General features: G+C 33.1%; 1 protein-coding gene across 1 annotated transcript; it reads left to right on the top strand.

The window, feature by feature from the left end:
* Nucleotides 1-3,630: 3,630 nt before the first annotated feature.
* LOC126887912 (inducible metalloproteinase inhibitor protein-like) lies at nt 3,631-19,042 on the top strand. The gene is made up of 2 exons (XM_050655836.1): nt 3,631-3,813; nt 18,744-19,042. Exons 1-2 carry the CDS (start codon nt 3,687-3,689, stop codon nt 18,974-18,976), a joined length of 360 nt encoding a protein of 119 aa, XP_050511793.1. The 5' UTR covers nt 3,631-3,686; the 3' UTR covers nt 18,977-19,042.
* The last annotated feature ends 642 nt before the right edge of the window (nt 19,043-19,684 follow it).

The following is a 19,684-nucleotide window of genomic DNA, read 5'->3' as shown; positions in this document are numbered from 1 at the left end:
TGTAGGGGGTCTATTTTGTCGATGTATAGTTATTTGATCAGCAAACTCTGTTTCATTTTTTGGTTGTGACCATTAGTATGGTATAGTTAGATCCAAACCCAGACATCCAAAGTGAAAGTTCTCCTCCAACACCAAATTGTTCTATATGGTCCACATAATGTTCAGAAAAAGTCACACCATTTTGAGCGTGGAGAGGGGGAGAAATCTACAAATTCGTAGTTTTTTAGGTTTCTCGTCAATATTTCTAAAACGAAGCGGTTTAGCATGAACGACTCTCTACACAAAATTGTTCTAAATTAAATTTGAAATAAAAAAGGCCCTATGCATAACCCTTCTAAAATGAACGGTTCCAAAGTTACAAAGGTATTATAGTATAATTGGTCCAAAAAAAGGTCTAACCCAGACATCCAATGTAAAATTTTCCTTCAACACCAAATTGTTCTATATGGTCCACATTATGTTCAGTAAAAAGTTACACCATTTTGAGCGTCCGGTTTGGGGGGGGGGAGATGGGGAGATGGGGGAGAAGTCGGTAAATTAGTAGTTTTTTTTAAGTTTTTCGTCAATATTTCTAAAACTATGCTTTAGCGTAAGGAATGTTCTATAGAAAAATGTTCTACATAAAATTTAAAACAAGAATGGTTCTATACATAATTGTTATAAAATCAACGGTTCCAGAGTTACGGAGGGTGAAAAGTGAAGATTTTCGATACTTTTTATATTTATCGGTTTCTCCCCCCTCGCCCCCCAAACCCGACGCTCAAAATGGTGTGACTTTTTTCTGAACATTATGTGGACCATATAGAACAATTTGGTGTTAGAGGATAACTTTCACTTTGGATGTCTGGGTTTTTGGTATAGTTATATCATAAATATTGCCCAAAAAATATAAAAAGTATCGAAAACCTTGAATTTCACCCTCCGTAACTCTGGAACCGTTGATTTTATAACAATTATTTATAGAACATTTTTTGTTTTAAATTTCATGTAGAATATTTTTGTATATAACATTGTTTACGCTAAAGCACAGTTTTAGAAATATTGACGAAATACGTAAAAAACTACTAATTTACCGGCTTCTCTACCATCTCCCTCCCAAACCGGACGCTCAAAATGGTGTAACTTTTTACTGAACAATATGTGGACCATATAGAACATTTTGGTGTTGGAGGAAAACTTTTACTTTGGATGTTTGGGTTAGGCCTTTTTTTTGGACCAGGTATACTATACTACCTCCGTAACTTTATAACCATTCATTTTAGAAAGATTATGCATAGGGCCTTTTTTATTTCAAATTTAATGTAGAACAATTTTATATAGAGGGTTGTTCATGCTAAACCGCATAGTTTTAGAAATATTGGCGAAAAACTTAAAAAACTACGAATTTACCGATTTCTGCCCCCTCTCCCCCCCCCCAAACCCGACGCTCAAAATGGTGTGACTTTTTTCTGGACATTGTGTGAACCATATAGAACAATTTGGTGTTGAAGGATAACTTTCACTTTGGATGTCTGGGTTATGCCATCTTTTGGATCAACTATACTATACTACATGCTTTTATTTATTTCTTTCTTATGGGTTTATTTCTCTCCTTATCGATGTTAATTTCTATTCTAGCGCGAATCATTCTGTGATCGCTTCCTGTTGTGAAGCTGTTAAGGACAGTGACATATATAACTATAAATTCCATTGATGAGTCCATAATAAATATTTAATATAGGAAAGACTACGGAAGTTTGCTATTTGCATATCACATAAACAGAATAAATCAAACAAAAATTATTTATTTATCAAGTATTTTAATAATAAACAAATATCAAAAATATACATATTGTTTGAAAGTTAAATTTATCACAGATAATCTGTTCGCCATAAATATTTATATTTCTACTTATCTCAGAATTTGTTTTTGGTCATTAATTTACACAGCGGAAATGTTTGAAGAAAATGTATATATTTAGAAATGCTTTAATTGGCTCATATACGGTATGTTGCCGCAAAAATATTACATTATTACCGAGGGCAGAAAGTCCCTAGAATAAACAAAAAGTTTCTGTTGAATGGTATGCCTATTTGAAATTAAAAATCATACTAATTTTTTTCTTTTTCACCCTGTGACTTATTAAAATAATCATTATAGGGGTTCTCAGGGACTTCAGACCCTCGATAATACTGTAATATTTTATTTTGCATTTAAATTTTCAAAAATAATAATTAGTTTTCTCAGGATTCGAAAAAAATGAATACATTTAAAAAGAATTCGACCGAAATTTCTCGATAATAGACACACAAAAACTTCCTTCCACTACGGACTACACTTGAAAACGAAATGCATTGTTCGGCACTTCGGTAACACAGAGAAGCTAGGGGTATCACGATAAGGAAAAGCCGTTAACTTTCAAATGGTCAAGCAAAACATTTTTTGTCTCAACAACTACGATTATTGTCACAATGACCGCATTGATTGTGGGTATTAAATGCAGTAGTAGATTTATTAATGCATTCGTTGTCACAACAATCAATTTACATCTATTCAATAATCATATATATATTACTCTATATTAACAGCATTTGTATATTGTTTTAATGAAATCTGTACGTTTTCACGATAAACCAAGGTAATTGCTTGTCATCTACGAAATCAAGAACGTGAGTTGTTGCCAGAATTAACAGTATTTATTAAATATACGAAACTAAGTTATTGGCTGAATAAATTGAGTGTTATTGATTAATGTACTCTAGTTATTCTCACAATTATTATTCAATCATTGTGACAATAACCAAATACATTCGTCAATGTCTAAAAGTTCGTTGAAACAATAAATTAAATTGTTGTGACAACGAAATACTATTCAGTAATCACTGTTAATCAATATTACGAACTAAATTTTTTTGAGTGCAGGTTTCTGTGTTTCTTGTTGCCATTTCTTGGATATAAGGCTAATGTCGTCTATCCAGCGTGTTGGTGGTCGTCCTCTGCTGCGTTTGTCTTCTCTTGGGCGCCAGTCAATTAGTTTTCTGGTCCATCTTGAGTCTTTCAGTCGCGCTATGTGACCTGCCCAATTCCATTTCAGCTTGGCTATACGTTCAACGACATCAGTGATACCTGTTCTTTTCCTTAAGTCTTGGTTCCTTATTTTGTCTTTTTTTGTCACGCCGAGAATCGATCTTTCCATGCGCCTTTGTGCCACTCGCATTTTTAGAGCTGTTGTTTTTGTGAGCGTGAGAGTTTCTGCTCCGTATGTCATAATAGGAAGAACGCATTGATCAAATGTCTTCCGTTTCATAGCTGTCAGGATGTTGCTCTTAAAGATGTCTCTTAGTGAACCATACGCCGCTCAAGCAAGTGTTATTCGTCGTTGAAATTCGCAAGTCTGATTGTCCTTGCCTATTCTGATTTCATGACCGTCATATAACAGACCCCCCTTGGTCATCCGAAGGGTAATGGATAGAAGGATATGCAAAGAAAGCGAATATTTTCTTTTTATAGATGATTTCGAAATTTTTAATTTTTTTAATAAAATTTTCGTTTTTGTTAACTTTACCTCGTAGTGTGATTGAATCATCCTATAAATATAACATATTTATTGCATACCTGTAATTTATATACATAACAAATATATTTAAAAAATAACATTTTTGTATTTGAGTCCAATCCTTCTGCGGGTTTAGAACTGTCAACAACAATGAAGTCATATTTGACATTAACTGTTATTCTGGTTGCAGTATTTTATGTTGAAGCACAGGAAACTACTACTACACCACCTAATACGCCTTTAACTCCACCACCTGGAAGTACTTTGGCACCTGGAGGTACGGTATTTGATAGATATATATTTTGTTTTTGTTTAACTCAACTTAATACGTTTGATATAATACCTATATTGCGCAACAAGTGCATAAATTTAATACAGTAGAACCCTCTTATTAGAATAATGGTTATAATAATCCCGGTTTAAGCAATAGAAATTTCAAGTCCCAAAACGTTTTCATTTAGCTCTTAATAGAATCAATTTCAGGTAAATGTCTAGTAGGGTCTGTGACGTAATACATATTCTATTAATTTGTTAACAGCACCATGGTAGTGTTAATAAGCACCAATTCGATTCTTCCTGAAATATCCAGAGGTCATAGAGTATTTTTCATTTGTCTAAATTTGCAAGTTAATCATGACATCGTCAAATTTAAAAAGAAAGGATCTTACTTTAAAAAAAAGTTAATGTAGTTGAATATGTGAAATAAAAATAGTAACGTCAAATCCAAGTAAGGTCATGTATGTAATACCGACGATAAAAACTTAAGGGAGTAAGAGTGGGATGAGTCCTGTCACCTTTGCTTTCAACGTTTACTCTGAAAAGATTTAAGATAGCTTTGGAAGGCACCTCGGATGGTAGAATTATAAACGGGCAATGTACAAAAACTAAACTTCGATACGCTGATGACACGGTCATTGTGGTAGATAATGCTGAGGCACTTCAACGCGTAATGGACCGAGTAACTGCCTGTAGGGAATTTGGAATGAAGTTTAATACAAAGAAGACAAAAACGATGGTCATCCGCAAGTACCAAAACACAAGGGTGAAGGTCAATGTCGACGGAACAGAGCTGTAAAGAGTAACAAGAATAACGTACCTTGAAACTAACCTTGATGAAACTTAGAACCACTCACTAGAGATAAGAACACATCTGGAAAAGGAACGCACACTGTTTTACAAAATGCAAAATGTTCTATTTATCTGTTAAACCATCTTTATAAATTTTCACGAGAGTAATGACCAGAAGATTAGACAAGAAATTAGACCTATATCAAAGTAGAGAACAAGCTGGATTCAGAGCAAACTTTGGAACTAACGATCACCTCCAAACAATAAAACAACTCATCGAAAAATGCATAGAATATAACAAACTTTTAGTTTTAGCATTCGTATATTTCCACAAAGCATTCGACTCAGTAAAACTCGACAGTGTTATAGAAGCACTAAACGAGAGCCGCATTGATAGCCGATATTCGAGGATAATAGGTAATATATTTAAAAATGCGACAAGCTCGATACAATTATACGCTAACAGCAACCAAATAAAAATCCAAAGAGGTATCCGTCAAGGGGATATGTTGTCACCTAAACTTTTCATATCGGCTCTAGAAAAAGCGATCAAAACCCTCGAATGGGGTGATAAAGGAATAAATGTGGACGGAGAGAGGCTACACCACCTAAGCTACGCAGATAATATAGTCCTGATTGCAGACGATTTGGGACAAATAAAAAAAAGGTCAACGAGGTAAAGAGGTGTATGTGCTCAAAGAAATTGAGAGTGTGTAAAAAAAATTTATTTTTAATAATCAGCTAAGTACTTTCAACATTACGTGCCATCATCAGAGCTTCCTAAAAGGACATTTAAGATAAGAGATTTTTTATAAACAAAAGATTGAAAGAACTTACGTCCTATTATAAATCCTTCATAGAAAAGCAATTGTTAAAAATCACATAAAAAATCATGAATAGTGGGCAAAAGCCACAGATATCGGGTATAAAACCCTTAAAATTATAAAACTTCACATCTAAATCCTCTTTTAATTTAAATGTGAATTTAGATATGAAATTTTATAATTTTAAGGGTTTTATACCCGATATATGTGGCTTTTGCCCAGTATCCATGATTTTTTAAGTGATTTTTAACAACTGCTCTTCTATGAAGGATTTATAATAGGACGTAAGTTTTTTCAATATTTTGTTTATAAGAAATCTCTTATTTTAAATGTCCTTTTAGGAAGCTCTGATGATGGCAAATGGTAACTGCCATCAGTACTTAGCTTAATATAATTGCTTAGCCTTGTTGAAAGTACTTAGCTGATTATTAAAAATAAAAAAAATTTACACACATTTAATTTCTTTGAAAATTCCACACCTGTAATTTTGAACCAATCAAAATACGTTATTTTGACAGATTACCATGGCAACGGAGGTATTTTATCGGAAATTTTTTGCTCGTGGGGTACCCAACAGCGAATTATAGTGGAAATTTTTTGACGTTTACAATAACAGAACATTTTTGACAGACTGGTTTTTATTTGTTTACATAATTTAGTTTTGATTCATTTTCTATCACTTGTAGTTACTCAAAACTTATGTAAAATTGAAGAATATACTATTTTCTATCTTGAAATGGTATTCCCATGCAACTACAATGAGTAGAAATTACGAATTTGAGAGCCTAAATAATTGCTGACAAAGCTATGGCGCGCTATTAATCTGTTCATGCAGCTTTGGATTTTCAAATACAAATTTGGTGTGGAATTTTCTTACCGAATACCACGCGAAGTCAAATTAATATCCGGAAATAATTTGACCTCTAGTGGTATTACTAGTGAAAATTTTTTGCTCAATTAGAAATCCAATGAAATCAATTAATTTGTGGTCATCTGATTGAATACAACCAATAAAACCAACATTATACTGAAAACAGATCCCATGGGCTGTTTTCACTCAATCATGTAGCTATGGATACCTACATTTCGTTTCATTTCGATTTTGACATTTCAAATATTCAATATTTCAAAATGTCACGATTTGGTTGTAATACATAAAAATTATTTATAATAAAACATCATAATAAAATTATTAACAGCATGCGTAGTGGAAATACATCTTCATCAGTTATAGAAACTAACATGTCTGGATCTTCATTAAATTTTTCTAATTGTTCCTTTGTTAATTGCACATTTAAATAAATTGTTTCTGCTCTGTATTTTTTTTTCATAACCAGCAAAAAATTTTCTATCCGAATAACCCTCGAACATTGATAAATGCTCAAAAATTTTTTAACAACTTTCTCAAGCTTGTTGCTTACAGGCAACAGACCTCCGCCTAGGGCGTCGGTCTGTTTCCAAGCAACAAGCTTTCGAAATCTGTTATAAAATTTTTTCGAACAATTATCAATGTCCTTGGGTTATTACTACTGAGAACATATACCAGTTTGCCGGTTTGACCTACTTAGAAGTGTGTATAAGTCATACAGTCTTTTTCAATTAAACAAAGAAAACGTTGGAAGAACTTAGTACAGCATGTCATAAAATAGGCTTAAAAACGAATATAACAAAAACAAAATATATAATGAACTTAGTACCAAGTAAACATCTTGAGATACAAAATGGACAAATAGAACTGGTAGACAAATATATATCTGGGTCACGAAATTAAGATATGTAAACACAATCAAACAACCGAATTATCCAGAAGAATAATACAAGGATGGCCTGGACACGTTGCCAGAATGAAGGACGGAAGATCCACTCGCAAACCAGTTGAAGGGAGACCAAGGGCCGATAAACGTAGCAGAGGAAAAACACCAACACGATGGCAAGAAAACTTACGAAAGACAACAAAAAACTGGATGCAGAAAGCACAAGATATAACACTTTGGAGACAAACAGGGGAGATCTGTGTCCAGCAGTGGACTGAGAGAGGCTGATGATGATGATGAAAATGTTCTATGCAACCGCCAGCTGAGTATCTCATTATCTACTTATCTTAAGTGCTATGTTTTCTCGACCTTGGTCTATGGTGTTGAATCTTGGAAAATGAGAGAAGCAACACAAAAAGAACCCAAGATGTTATCGTACTCAAGATATCCTACATGAGCCATACGACAAATGCGGAAGTCTTGCGGAGAATGAACAAGGAAAGGGAAATAATTATGCTTATAATAAAATAACGAAAAACACAATATTTTGGTCACATCTTAAGAAATCAAAAGTGTAAATTGTTCTAACTTATAATCGAAGGGAAATCAATAGCAAAGAAGGCGCACCTATTGGCTTAAAAATCTACGAGAATGGACGAATATGACCTCCATAGAACTATTCAGGACGGCTGCAAATAAGATTAATAATGGGCTAATATAATGGTCAATGTCCTTAAGGATAAGGCACCGTATGAAGAAGAAGAATATCAACTCGAAATTGCTAAACAGTTTGTAATTTCCCAAGCTCATGTGAGCAAATTTTATAAAAACCAAAATAGTTTCATCGAGGATTTAGTACAATCTTTCACGGTTTTTGCTGTAAATTTTAAAGAACCACTTGAATTGACATGAAATTTGGCATACGCATAGCTAACATATCAAAAAAAAATGTGATATTGTTCCGATGTGTGCTTTTGCCCTAGGTAGTGGTGATTTCACCCCTTCCCGGAGGTAAAAAAACATACGCCCAAAATATGGCTGGAAATGTATAAACTGAATAATTTTAAGCAACTTTTGTTCCATTAAGTATTTTCATTAAGTCAATACTTCTCGAGTTATTTGTGAGTGAATATGATCATTTTTTAACAAAATAACCACGATTTTAGACGGTTTTTCCCAAATAACTCAAAAACTAATGGTAGGGGAGCAAAGTATGCTAAATGTGCAGTCACTCGAGCGCTTTGGGGAGCTATTGGGTCGTGAAGAGTAGGTCCTAAAACCAAAAAAAGAAAAGTTTTCCATTTTAGTGGGGACTTGGCCATTTTTAATTTAATTTTGCATTTACAAAAATCGTTTTTTTAGTTTATAGCGCCATCTATCCATAATTCGGAAAAATGTCTCGAATAAAAGTTGTAATGAGTTTTTCCAAAAAGTGCTTCGTGGTTTGATTATTTCCGGTTTAAATATTCGATTTGGAATTTGACGAATATTTAAACTTTTAAAAATTTCTATTTTTCTTTAGCTAAATCTCTGCTTCTACTAGGTCTAGAGACCTAATATACAGGGTGTCCCAAAAGTAGTGGAACGGTCGAATATTTCGCGAACTAAACATCGGATCGAAAAACTGAAAAATACGTGTTCAATTATTTTCAAAAATCTATCCAATGACACCAAACACCAACCCCCAGTACACCCCCTGAAGGTGGGGTGGAGGGTAACTTTAAAATCTCAAATGGAAACCCCTAGTTTTTCTTGCAGATTTGGATTCATTACGTAAAAGTAAGCAACTTTTATTCAAGACATTTTTTCGAACTGTGGATAGATGGCGCTATAATTGAGAAAAACGATTTATCCTGATACCATAGATAAATTATCGAAACGGTCTAATATCTCGAGAAATACACTTCCAAATGACAAACCAAAAAAAAAGGTTTTTAATACTTTTCGAGAACCTATCGAATAACACTAAACACGACCCTCCAACCCACCCCCTGGAGACGGGGTGGGAGTAACTTTAAAATCTTAAATAGCAACCCCCACTTTTTATTACAGATTCGAATTCGTCATGAAAAATTAAGCAACAATTATTCGAAACATTTTTTAGAATTGTTGATAGATGGCGCTTTAATTGGAAAAATAGGATTTATTAGCGCCATCTATCAGCAATTTTAAAAAATGTTTCGAATAAATGTTGCTTAATTTTTCATGACGAATTCGAATCTGCAATAAAAAGTGGGGGTTGATATTTAAAATTTTAAATTTACCCCCCACCCCGTCACCAGGGGGTGGGTTGGAGGGTCATTTTTGGTGTTTATCGATAGGTTTTCAAAAAATATTAAAAACTTGTTTTTTGGTTTCTCATTTGGAAGTGTATTTCTCGAGATATTAGACCGTTTCTATAATTTACCTATGGTATCAGGATAAATGGTTTTTCCCAATTATAGCGCCATCTATCCACAGTTCGAAAAAATGTCTTGAGTAAAAGTTGCTTACTTTTACGTAACGAATCCAAATCTGCAAGAAAAACTAGGGGTTTCTATTTGAGATTTTAAAGTTACCCCCTACCCCACCTCCAGGGGGTGTAGTGGGGGTTGGTGTTTGGTGTCATTGGATAGATTTTTGAAAATGATTGAATACGTATTTTTCAGTTTTTCGATCCGATGTTCAGTTCGCGAAATATTCGACCGTTCCACTACTTTTGGGACACCCTATATATACAACATTTTTATTACTTTATTTCAGGCTATATTTTTTTCGGCAAAATACTTACTTTCTGAGTTATTTGCGAAAAACCGTCTAAAAACGTGGTTATTTTTTTGAAAAATTAACATATTCAGTCACAAATAACTCAAAAAGTATTGACTTCCCCAGAGCAAAAGCACACATCGGCACAATATAACTTTTTTTCTTTGACTTGTTAGCTATATGTATGCTAAATTTCCATGTCAATCCAAGTGGTTCTTTAAAATTTAGAGGTTTTGCCATATTTTACCGTTAAAGGACGTACTAATTGGCGAGTTCATTCAAAATTACCCAAAAAGAAAGAAAACGCAATGTTAAAGAGTTAGACGTCCAACAGGCATTAGTCGAGAGTCGAGTAGTTTACTGGAAAGAGGGTCCAAAATTTTCCTATCAGCAGTCAAGTTTTAAAGCTGATGAAATAGCCGAAAATTGGACTGCTTCTTTGATTTTTCTATTATTTTTCATGCCTTTTTCTTCTAAAATTTGGTAATTATTTATTGATGCATATTGCCATTGTTCTCAGTTTTTATTGTCCCAGGCAACATTGCATATATATATATATATATTTTTGCATATCTTTTCATTATTCTGGGCATATTTGCTAATCTCTGATTTGTCAAAGTCCCTGTTTTTGATATTATATTTCATGCACGTTTATCCTGACACAGTGGTCTTATGTTATGTTACTCTCACATAGAAATTGTTGCATGCGCAGGGTATTTTATAGATGTAGTCCTTTAACCCCTTTTGTGTTTTTTTGGGTTTGTTTTTGGATAATCTGAGTGTATTTGAAGAGTACAGGGAAAAAACAAGGAATGTCACATTTTATACATATTGAGATAAACACCAATGAAGGTTTAATTCTTATGATATCTAAAACCTACTTAGGAGATTCTTAGCAGAATTCTAGCAATTATTGGTCTATAATCTTAATATAATATTAATCTGTATGTATTAAGTTATTAATTTAATAAAGCACCAAAAAACTGCTAACATTCCTTATTTTTGTCCAGTGGCTTGCGCACAATCCCGTTCATTCGCCTGGATACAAATTCTTAAAAAATGTATATATGTTATAGTCAAAGCCCGAATTTCAGGCACTCCTAGGTTTGACTAGGCAATCCTCAGGTCTGACTGACGGTCTTAGTCAAAGCCCGAAATAAATTACAGTTTCGGCGTTTGACTAGTCAAACCTAGGAGAGACTAAGTTGGTCAGGCAAAGGCCGAAATTTAATTTTATAAAATCGGGGTTTGATTAGTCAAACCCCGAACAGCTATTAAAATGTCGTAATTTGTTAGATTACGTTTAATAAAACGTCATTTTTTAATTTTAATGTTTATTCTGTCGTAACAAAAATAAAAAAATGAGTGCTTATTCTCACATGTTGAGGCGTTATGGCATTGAACGTTAAAGCTGAATTGTTTGACAATTTTCTTCCTCTCCTAGTGACGACGGTCCAGGGGCTTCGTTAGTATTATGGTGATCCTAAGTTTTCCTCCGATTGCAATATCTTCTTTCACAGTTCACATTACTTCTTCAGATGTGTTTTGTTGTATTTGTCAAAAAGCAAACTTATTGCATACTATGAAGATTTTGAAAGAAAAGTTACATGTATGCATTGCGCACAGACAGAAAAAATTAAAATAAATAAAGGAAAGGCGATTGAAGGTCTTCATGCAAAGTCTAACGCTATGAAACAATTAAGTGAAAAAAAAAATTTCTCCAATTTCGATCGGAAAAACTGTAATAATACCTATCACCAGCTTTGATAGAGCCAAAGGAGATGCTCGAAATTTTTGGGTATCATACAGGATAAAACAATTATTGACGGTTTATATAGAGTTGGTCCGAGATACGGAGCAATAAACACATTTTTTCAAAGAAATCAAATAAGAGAATGCAAAGAAAATTTTCTTAATTTCGAAAATGTTCCAGACGTTAAGCTGTCTCTAAGAGAAATTAGTACAAAGATTCTAAATTTGGAGGACAAGGTTATATAAAATGCTATTGCAAAAAAAATTATCATCAAAATTATGTAAGTGTATAAGGTGTAACGTATTGTGCAACTCTAATGCCTAATTGCACCACAGATCTTAAGCTAAGACGTGCCTTAAGCTCAGCTTACGAAACATACGGGTTGCACCAATGACCCTTGGATCAATTTTCAACTGGCCACTATGGATTGCCACGCGGATTGCATTTTAAAAAATCGAAAATTATGGTGCAACGTAAGCGACACTTAAAGGGGCCCTATCTATAAGCTGAGCTGAGCTAAGCTGGAGCTTAGGATTTGTTGGTGCAACCAGGCATAAATGCCATAATGCCTCAACATGTGAGAATAAACACAAATTTTATTTTAATTACGACAATATAAAAATAATATTGTTCTGAAACTATTTCCTTGTGGCATTTTTGTAATAAACTATTCTAATTGGGAAAAATAAGCCTCCATTTTACTAAAAAATTATTTTATTAACGTTTCGGCGCCCAAATCGGATGTCGTTGTTAAAATACAAAATATGTATTTCTAAATTAGTAAAATCATTTTTTTAGTTAAATTGTGACTTATTTCCCATTTAGAATAGTTTATTGTAAAATAATATACATTAAAATTAAAAAATTACGTTTTAATAAACCTAATCTAACAAATTACGACATTTTAATAGCTGATTGGTGTTTGACTAGTCAAACCCCGATTTCATAAAATTAAATTTCGACCTTTGCCTGACCAACTCAGTCTCTCCTAGGTTTGACTAGTCAAAGGCCGAAACTGTAATTTATTTCGGGCTTTGACTAAGACCGTCAGTCAGACCTGAGGATTGCCTAGTCAAACCTAGGAGTGCCTGAAATTCGGGCTTTCACTATAACATATAGACTGATATTTCTGGTTATTGTTCTGAATCGATTGTCTAGTCGATAGTATTTAGTTTTTGCTCCCTCATGGCGAGAAAAGCCAAAATTCATGAAAAAGTGACATTCCTTGTTTTTCCCCTTTACTCTTCATTTGCTGTTTTAAATATTGTTGTTATATTGTTATTTTTTTCTATGGTTTTTAATTTTTCTGATAAGCCAATAATTGGAAAGCCCTCTTGTTACTGTTCCTTGGTTGCTTTTCTAGCGTTGTTTTGTTGTTTTCTTTCTTCTATACAGGGTGTCCAGAAACTCTACCGACAAACGAAGACAGGAGATTCCTCATATAATTTTAAGACATTTTAACCCAATTTATCTAGTCCGAAAATGCTTCCTAAGGGAGCTAGAGCTCTTTGAAGATGGCGTCATGAAATTAGTTTTTCTTAAATACCTCCAGAACGCTTCTATTTAGAAAAACGAAAATTGGTATGTATATTTACTTTTCCGAGATGAATCGATTCAATTCATTGTAAATTTCTATAACCGGTCATAGGCTTCCTTTTGGGTAGAGCAACGGGTATTTTATCGCATAACTTTTTTGTCCTTAAGTTTTATGCATTTTTGACACCAGATTATTAAATTGTGAGGTATTCTAGTACTAAAAGGTACTCTCACTTTAAGTCGGTAGGACACACCGTTTTCTAGAAAAATCGATTTGAAAGTTTTTCGTTTTTGGAATTTGAAGAAAAATTGAAAGAACTTTTCAACAAAAAACGAAGTATTTTACCAACATAAAGTAAGAGTAACTTTTAGTACTCGAATACCTCATAATATAATAATCTAATGGCAAAAATGCTCAAAAATTCAAGACAAAAAGTTCTGCCATAATAAAATAACTGTTGACCTACACAAAACGGACGCCTATGATCAGTACTAGAAATTCGAAATTAATGAAATCGATTTATCTCTAAAATATAAATAAATGTACCAGTTTTCGTCTTTCTAAACAGTTCTTTTTTGAATTTTTTTTTAATTCACAAAGCGAAAAATTTTCAAATCGATTTTTCTAGAAAACGGTGTGTCCCACCGATTTAAAACAAGACTACCTTTTAGTACTACAATACTTCACAATTTAATAATCTAGTGTCAGAAATGCATAAAAGTTAAAGATAAAAAAGTTATGCGATAAAATAACCGTTGCCCTACCCAAAACGGACGCCTATGATCGGTACTAGAAATTTGCAATGGATGGATTAGATTTATATCTTGAAGATAAATACGCGTACGAATTTTTGTTTTTCTAAATGGAAGCGTTCTGGAGGTATTTAAGAAAAACTAATTACAAGACGCCATCTTCAAAGAGCTCTAGCTTCCTTAGGAAGCATTTTCGGACTAAGTGAATTGGGTTAAATTATCTTAAAATTACCTGAAGAATCTCCTGTCTTCGGTTGTCGGTAGAGTTTCTGGACACCCTGTATAATGGAATGAAATATTTAAAAATGGTAATAGGTAGTCATGTTTTGTTAAAACAGTTGTAAGCAGGTTGTTTTCTTCCTGAAATGCATTTTCGTGAGAGCAGCTGTTTTGGACTCATATCCTAATAATGATTTTATATTTTCTTTTTCGATATTTACGAGTTCGACGCTCTTATAGGGTATAAGGACAACGAGAAGAAGATGTTTACGTATTGATTTGAGTGGTAATTTAAATCTCTCTTGGTGTGAGTAGGTTTTCTAAAAATATACTAAAAACTGCCTACCAGACATTCTAAAAAAACTCCCTTTTCTACTTATAAAACTGCCGAGATTTTCCAGCAACGAACTTTATGAAAAATGCATCTACACCTCAGAGGCTCTTTTTTAGCGCAACTGAAAAAACTGAAATATAAGGCGGCTCTTCTTCGGCTCTTCTCGGCTCTTCTTCGGTTTCGTTTTACAACGAAATGATTATTTATTTATACAGGGTGTTAGTAAATAAGTACGAAAAATTTTAAGAGCTAATTCTACATGAAAAAATAATGCCGGTTTGCTCTATAAACATATGTCCGCAAATGCTTCGTTTGCCAGATACGGGGTGTTGAAATTTTTATTTCAAACTGCCAATTTATTTATTGCTCTAAGACCAATTGAGCTATGAAAATAAAACTTGGTGAGCTTTAGGAGGTAGTTATTGCGCATTTTTTGACATACAATTAAGAATTTTGTATTCATCATTGGCGCGCATACAGGTAATAGTCTGAATTTTTTTAAAGAAAAAAATAGTACGCCACTGAGATATTTCAAACTAAAAATTATTTTTAAATTCCACGTTTAATTTTTGATAAGAAACCTTTCTTGCCTTTTTTCATATGATGCACCGTTGTTATGCAGAAAAATGAAACATCTTGGCGCGTATTTTTCATTTCTTAATACATCATCAAGAACTATCCAATATAATAATATACTAGAACAATAACAGAAAATATTACTAATAAGATTTCAACTAGGTGTAAAGCTGCAAAGAATGTTTAAAATGATCTCCTTTACAGGTAATAGAAGAATTTTATATTCATCATTGGCGCGCATAGGGGTAATGGTTCGAATTTTTAAAAAAAAAATGGTACGCCACTGAGATATGTCAAAATAAAAATCATTTTTGAATTTTTCGTTCAATTTACGACAAAAAATCTTTCTTACCTTTTTTTCATGCGAGGCGCCGTTTTTATACAAAAAAATAAAACATCTTCACGCTTACAAAGTATTTGCGGTAGTTTCCATATGCATAGAAACTTAGTTCAAATACTTTATAAACGTTAAGATGTTTTATTTTTTTACATAAAAACGGCGCCGCATATGAAAAAAAGGTAAGAAAGATTTTTGGTCGTAAATTAAACCAGCAATTCAAAAATGGTTTTTAATTTGACATATCTCAGTGGCGTACTATTTTTCTCTTAAAAAAATTCAAACAATTACCCGTACGCGCGCCAATGATGACTATAAAATTCTTCTATAACCTCTAAAGGAGGTTATTTAAAACATTTTTTTAGCTTTGCACCTAGTTGAAATATTATTAGTAATATTTTCTGTTATTGTTCTAGTTTAGTATTATTATATTGGATAGTTCTTGATGACGTATTAAGAAATGATAAATACGCGCCAATATGTTTTAATTTTCTGCATAACAACGGTGCATCATATGAAAAAAAGGCAAGAAAGATTTTTTATCAAACATTAGACGTGGAATTTTAAAAAAATTTTAATTCGAAATATCTCAGTGGCGTACTATTTTTTTCTTTAAATGAATTAAGACCATTACCCGTAGGCGCGCCAATGATGAATACAAAATTTTTAGTTGTATGTCAAAAAATGCATAATAAGTACCTCCTAAAACTCACCAAATTTAATTTTCATAGCTTCACTGGTTTTAGAGCAAGAAATAAATTGGAAGTTTGAAATTAACATTTCAACACCCCGTATCTAGGAAACTAAGCATTTGCGGACATATGTTTATAGAGCAAACCGCCATTAACTTTTCATGTAGAATTAGCCCTTAAAATATTTCATACTTATTTACTAACACCTTGTATGGGTTTTACTCCTATCCGAGTATAAGGGCCCATTGTTCGTTGAAATTTTACCGCTCTGGACAGGATTTCAAGATAACTCTTAGACCTTCCTCAGCTTTATTTGCTCCAATAATTCATTGGTTTGCAAATTTTTGAAACCGCATAGGTGTTGGTGTTAAAATTGGTACCAATAAATTTTTTGGTTTTAATATTATTTAATAATTTTATTAAAGCAAAACTTTCACTTGTTTTTAACAGATGTCGCCACGACATCCATGCTATCATGTTAATCAAATATACACTCTTTGATGATAACCTAATAAGGTTTGAAACAGATTAGGGTGCTTTCAACGCTCTCTGAACAAACTGAAATATAAAATGATTCTTATTTCGTAACCTACTTACGTTGTGATTGTTAAAAATATCTATTACAAGCTTGTACTAGATGTTTTTAACTTTTCCGACCATAAAACAATAACTGGGTTGAGCATTTTTCAACAATCAGACAAGGTTTTTTTTTCCAATTTTTTCCATCAATTAAAAAACTGCATAAAAAAATAGAAGTATTTTTATATCATACATGGGATCCATCTCTCTTCATAGTGGTATTTTGAACCTTTTGACGTAAGTTAAACTCTTGAATTCTAAAATTAATTATTCATTAGAGACCTGTTTATTGTAGCATAGCTCTGAAGATGGCTTTATAAGCCGAAAGCGCTTAGCTAGGAAGTATTTAATTTACACACTTCAAAAGTACACTTCTCCCTATTCACCTGTAATAAATTATTTAGATCTGGCGTTTAAAAACAGAGACACTTCTGCAGTTTTAAGAAACGTCTCGAATGCATGTCCTTTGTGAGTTGTTGACACATATGGTCTGAGATGGTAATTAATTTATGAGGAATTCATTTTGTTAAACTGAACACACCAAAAACCATATGGTTAGGGATGCATTTCGTTTCGTAAAACCGTGTCTTTCTTAGCATCTGATTTGTATATTAACTGTGACTTTTATATGACCCATATTATTTCGTTTTGAGAAAAATTATTAAAATTAAAATTAGCAAAAATAGTAGTTAAAGCGTATCGCTATATACCCCCTCTGAGAGACTAAGACGATAGATAATACATAATATATACATATGATGAAAATTGAAAATAACAGGAAATAAAACAACGCAATGTTTATACGAGGAGAAAAAAAATCACTGAATTCACTGTTAACCTACACTTTCTTGATAACTTCCGGTAAATCTTGCCTTTCTCTTAGGTCTGCTGTTTGTTTTGTTGGATAATGTCATTTTTTCTGGTTCGTGATGGGTACTTTCGTGAAGCTCGTACGCTGGCTTCAATCTGTCTATGGAAATTGTTGTTTCTTTTCCATTTACACGGATGACACAAGTCTTGTCACCTCGTTTGACTACAGGAAAAGGACCGTTATAAGGGATTTCTAAGCTGCTTTTGATTGTATCACGTCTGGGTCACCAATATAATGTTCCGTTGGTGTATGTTGACGGAAACGATTATTTGAAATATTAAAAATAAGTGTGACAAACGAACAGTAAAATATTTATTTATTTTGGTAACAAAAAAAGGTGTTTGCTTAGATCTCGGAAGAGGGTCGATTGTTAGCGAGCCGAGAGTTTTTCTGCATTGTTCGCATACTGTGAAGAGACTGGCTAAAACCACAACACTATTATATCGATGTATGCCTTTCTATAATATGGCCCGAAGAGGGCAATAAATTATTTAGATCTGGCGTTTAAAAACAGAAACACTTCTGCAGTTTTAAGAAACGTCTCGAATGCATGTCGTTTGTGAGTGTTGTTGACACATATGGTCTAATATATTAATTAATTTATGGGGAATTCATTTTGTTAAACTGAACACACCAAAAACCATATGGTTAGGGATGCATTTCGTTTCGTAAAACCGTGTCTTTCTTAGCATCTGGTTTCTATATTAACTGTGACTTTTATATGACCCATATTATTTCGTTTTGAGAAAAATTATTAAAATTAAAATTAGCAAAAATAGTAATTAAAGCGTATCGCTGTAGGTTTAAGTACCTGCTTTACCCATCACTTCTCCCGCTTAATTATTTGTAGGGTACCTTACCCTAATCACAGTATAAAGAGGGACAGTAGAACTACTCTCCGAAAAATTGGAAGTAAAATATTTCAACGCGTATGGCGACCGCGCAATGTTCCCAGTCGCTAGACCATTACTCTTGCATTGCTAATCGCGTAGAAACGTACGGGTTTTAACAGGGAAAACCCGCATCCACCACTGGTGAATTACCAATTGCGTACTGCCGGTATTACTTCTTGAGATAAAAGTGCCGACATAGAAGAGGTTTTACTGTCCCTCTTTATACTGTGCCCTAGTCCTAGTCACAATTTTAATATCTCTTTATCTTTTCAGGTATTACTTGGAAAAATTGTACAAGACCTAACGAGTATTACACTTGTGGTAGCGCCTGTCAAACTACATGTGCAACATTAGGCCAAACTTGTCCTATTGTAAACATACGATGTAACGACGATTGTTATTGTATAGAGGGATATGCAAGAGATGCGGAAAATAACTGCATCCCAATAAAAGATTGTCCGAAACGTCGTCCTTGTCAAAGTACATGTAAAAGATGTAACCGCTGATGGTGTTAAAAAACGAAAAAACCTCTATATTATGTACTACATTTAATAATAAAATTTCAGTAATTTTGTTGTTTTTTTTTCAGTTTTAGGTTTATTTATGAATGTGCAAAAATCCTTAAACATAAATAACCAATATAACTAAAAATTCATACTACGTTTACCAAAAAAAAATAATAATATACTAAAATGCATACAAATCTGGCCACTTTAAACTTTTGACCTGAACTATATTTTTTCAAAAATTATTACTCAGATCACGAAAAGGAAACTTGGAACCTAACCACTAAAATACATTATTGCAATATAGTAACAAATAACCAATTATTTAATTTGGCGCTAATTTTAACTCTTTCATTAGGTTCTAACTGCCGAACAACAAGCATTCGGTCCTAACTGTCATGAAGAAGAGACTATGTCACGGAGGAAATTGCAAAGCCAGACCGTAAAATAAAATAGTTTTTACTCTCCCCTGAAAATTTGTCCAAAATCGTATAGGACATAATGCAAGTACACAGTCGATACACTGTTTTAAAGTTAATTTAATAATGTGCTTTAATATGAGCACACATTTATAAAAATTTCATAATATCAAACTGAGATTTGAATCTAAACTATCCAAACATATTAAAAAGAAAAGAATAACACCAGCCTTCAGGACAAACAACTACAGCAAATATATTAAGCCTATCGCCAGATGAGCGACAATTA

This window comes from Diabrotica virgifera, chromosome 7 (genome assembly GCF_917563875.1).
Source record: "Diabrotica virgifera virgifera chromosome 7, PGI_DIABVI_V3a".
NCBI lineage: Eukaryota > Metazoa > Arthropoda > Insecta > Coleoptera > Chrysomelidae > Diabrotica > Diabrotica virgifera.
The sequence above is the reverse complement of the archived record's forward strand: the minus strand, read 5'-3'. Positions and strand labels throughout refer to the sequence as shown.

Excerpts from the sequence above, each read along its gene's own strand:
- LOC126887912 (XM_050655836.1), top strand. The coding sequence starts at position 3,687 with ATGAAGTCATATTTGACATTAACTGTTATTCTGGTTGCAGTATTTTAT. Across the intron at positions 3,814-18,743 it reads AAGTACTTTGGCACCTGGAG|GTATTACTTGGAAAAATTGT; the intron begins GTACGGTATTTG and ends TTATCTTTTCAG.